The sequence below is a fragment of the Macadamia integrifolia genome, chromosome 4, assembly GCF_013358625.1.
Source record: "Macadamia integrifolia cultivar HAES 741 chromosome 4, SCU_Mint_v3, whole genome shotgun sequence".
NCBI lineage: Eukaryota > Viridiplantae > Streptophyta > Magnoliopsida > Proteales > Proteaceae > Macadamia > Macadamia integrifolia.
Window position 1 is genome coordinate 8,035,497 of NC_056560.1, and position 754 is coordinate 8,036,250.

At 40.7% G+C, this 754-nt stretch overlaps 1 protein-coding gene across 1 annotated transcript in view; it reads left to right on the forward strand.

The window, feature by feature from the left end:
- Positions 1 to 660, forward strand: part of LOC122075772 (spermidine synthase 1) — a gene marked incomplete at its 3' end in the record, with an annotated part of 5,248 nt that extends 4,588 nt beyond the window's left edge. The window contains 3 exon segments of the mRNA XM_042640936.1: positions 91 to 163; positions 300 to 371; positions 465 to 660. Coding sequence (XP_042496870.1) covers positions 91 to 163; positions 300 to 371; positions 465 to 660 — 341 coding nt within the window.
- Positions 661 to 754: the final 94 nt, after the last annotated feature.

Sequence of the window (754 nt, forward strand, 5' to 3'; positions counted from 1 at the left end):
CCCCCCCCCCCTCCCCCCCAAAAAAAAAAAGAAATTAGCTGCATGATCAGTCTACAGTTATAATTTTTTATTATGTTTAATCAATTCCAGGTTTCCAAGCAATTTTTTCCAGATGTAGCAGTAGGCTTTGAAGATCCCCGTGTGACCCTCCATGTTGGTGATGGTATATGATTTGTTATTTCTTTCTGTTTCTTTGACAAATATTTGTTATGCTATTCTTCCCCCCCCCCCCCAACCCTTTTGCAGAATACTTTGACTTTGACTAGTTCATTTATTTTTCTGTACTTCTTTACCTGCAGGAGTGGCATTTTTGAAAGCAGTTCCTGAAGGTACTTATGATGCCGTCATTGTGGATTCTTCTGATCCAATTGGTAATGCTCACTTCCACCTTGGCTACTGCTTTACTTTATAATTTGATGGCGTTATTAAGTGTTGTTAGTGTCATCATGTTTAACATCAATCAGGGCCTGCACAAGAGCTTTTTGAGAAGCCTTTCTTTGCGTCAGTAGCAAAAGCTCTTCGCCCAGGAGGAGTTGTGTGTACCCAGGCAGAAAGCATATGGCTTCACATGCACATCATTGAAGATATCGTCTCAAACTGTCGCCAGATATTCAAAGGTTCCGTCAACTATGCTTGGACGACGGTCCCTACATACCCCAGGTATATCTTTTCTACACGCACAAATTGACGGAGCATATCTATATTAATACATGGTATTATGGAAATCTGATGTACACATGTTCTCCATTGCAGT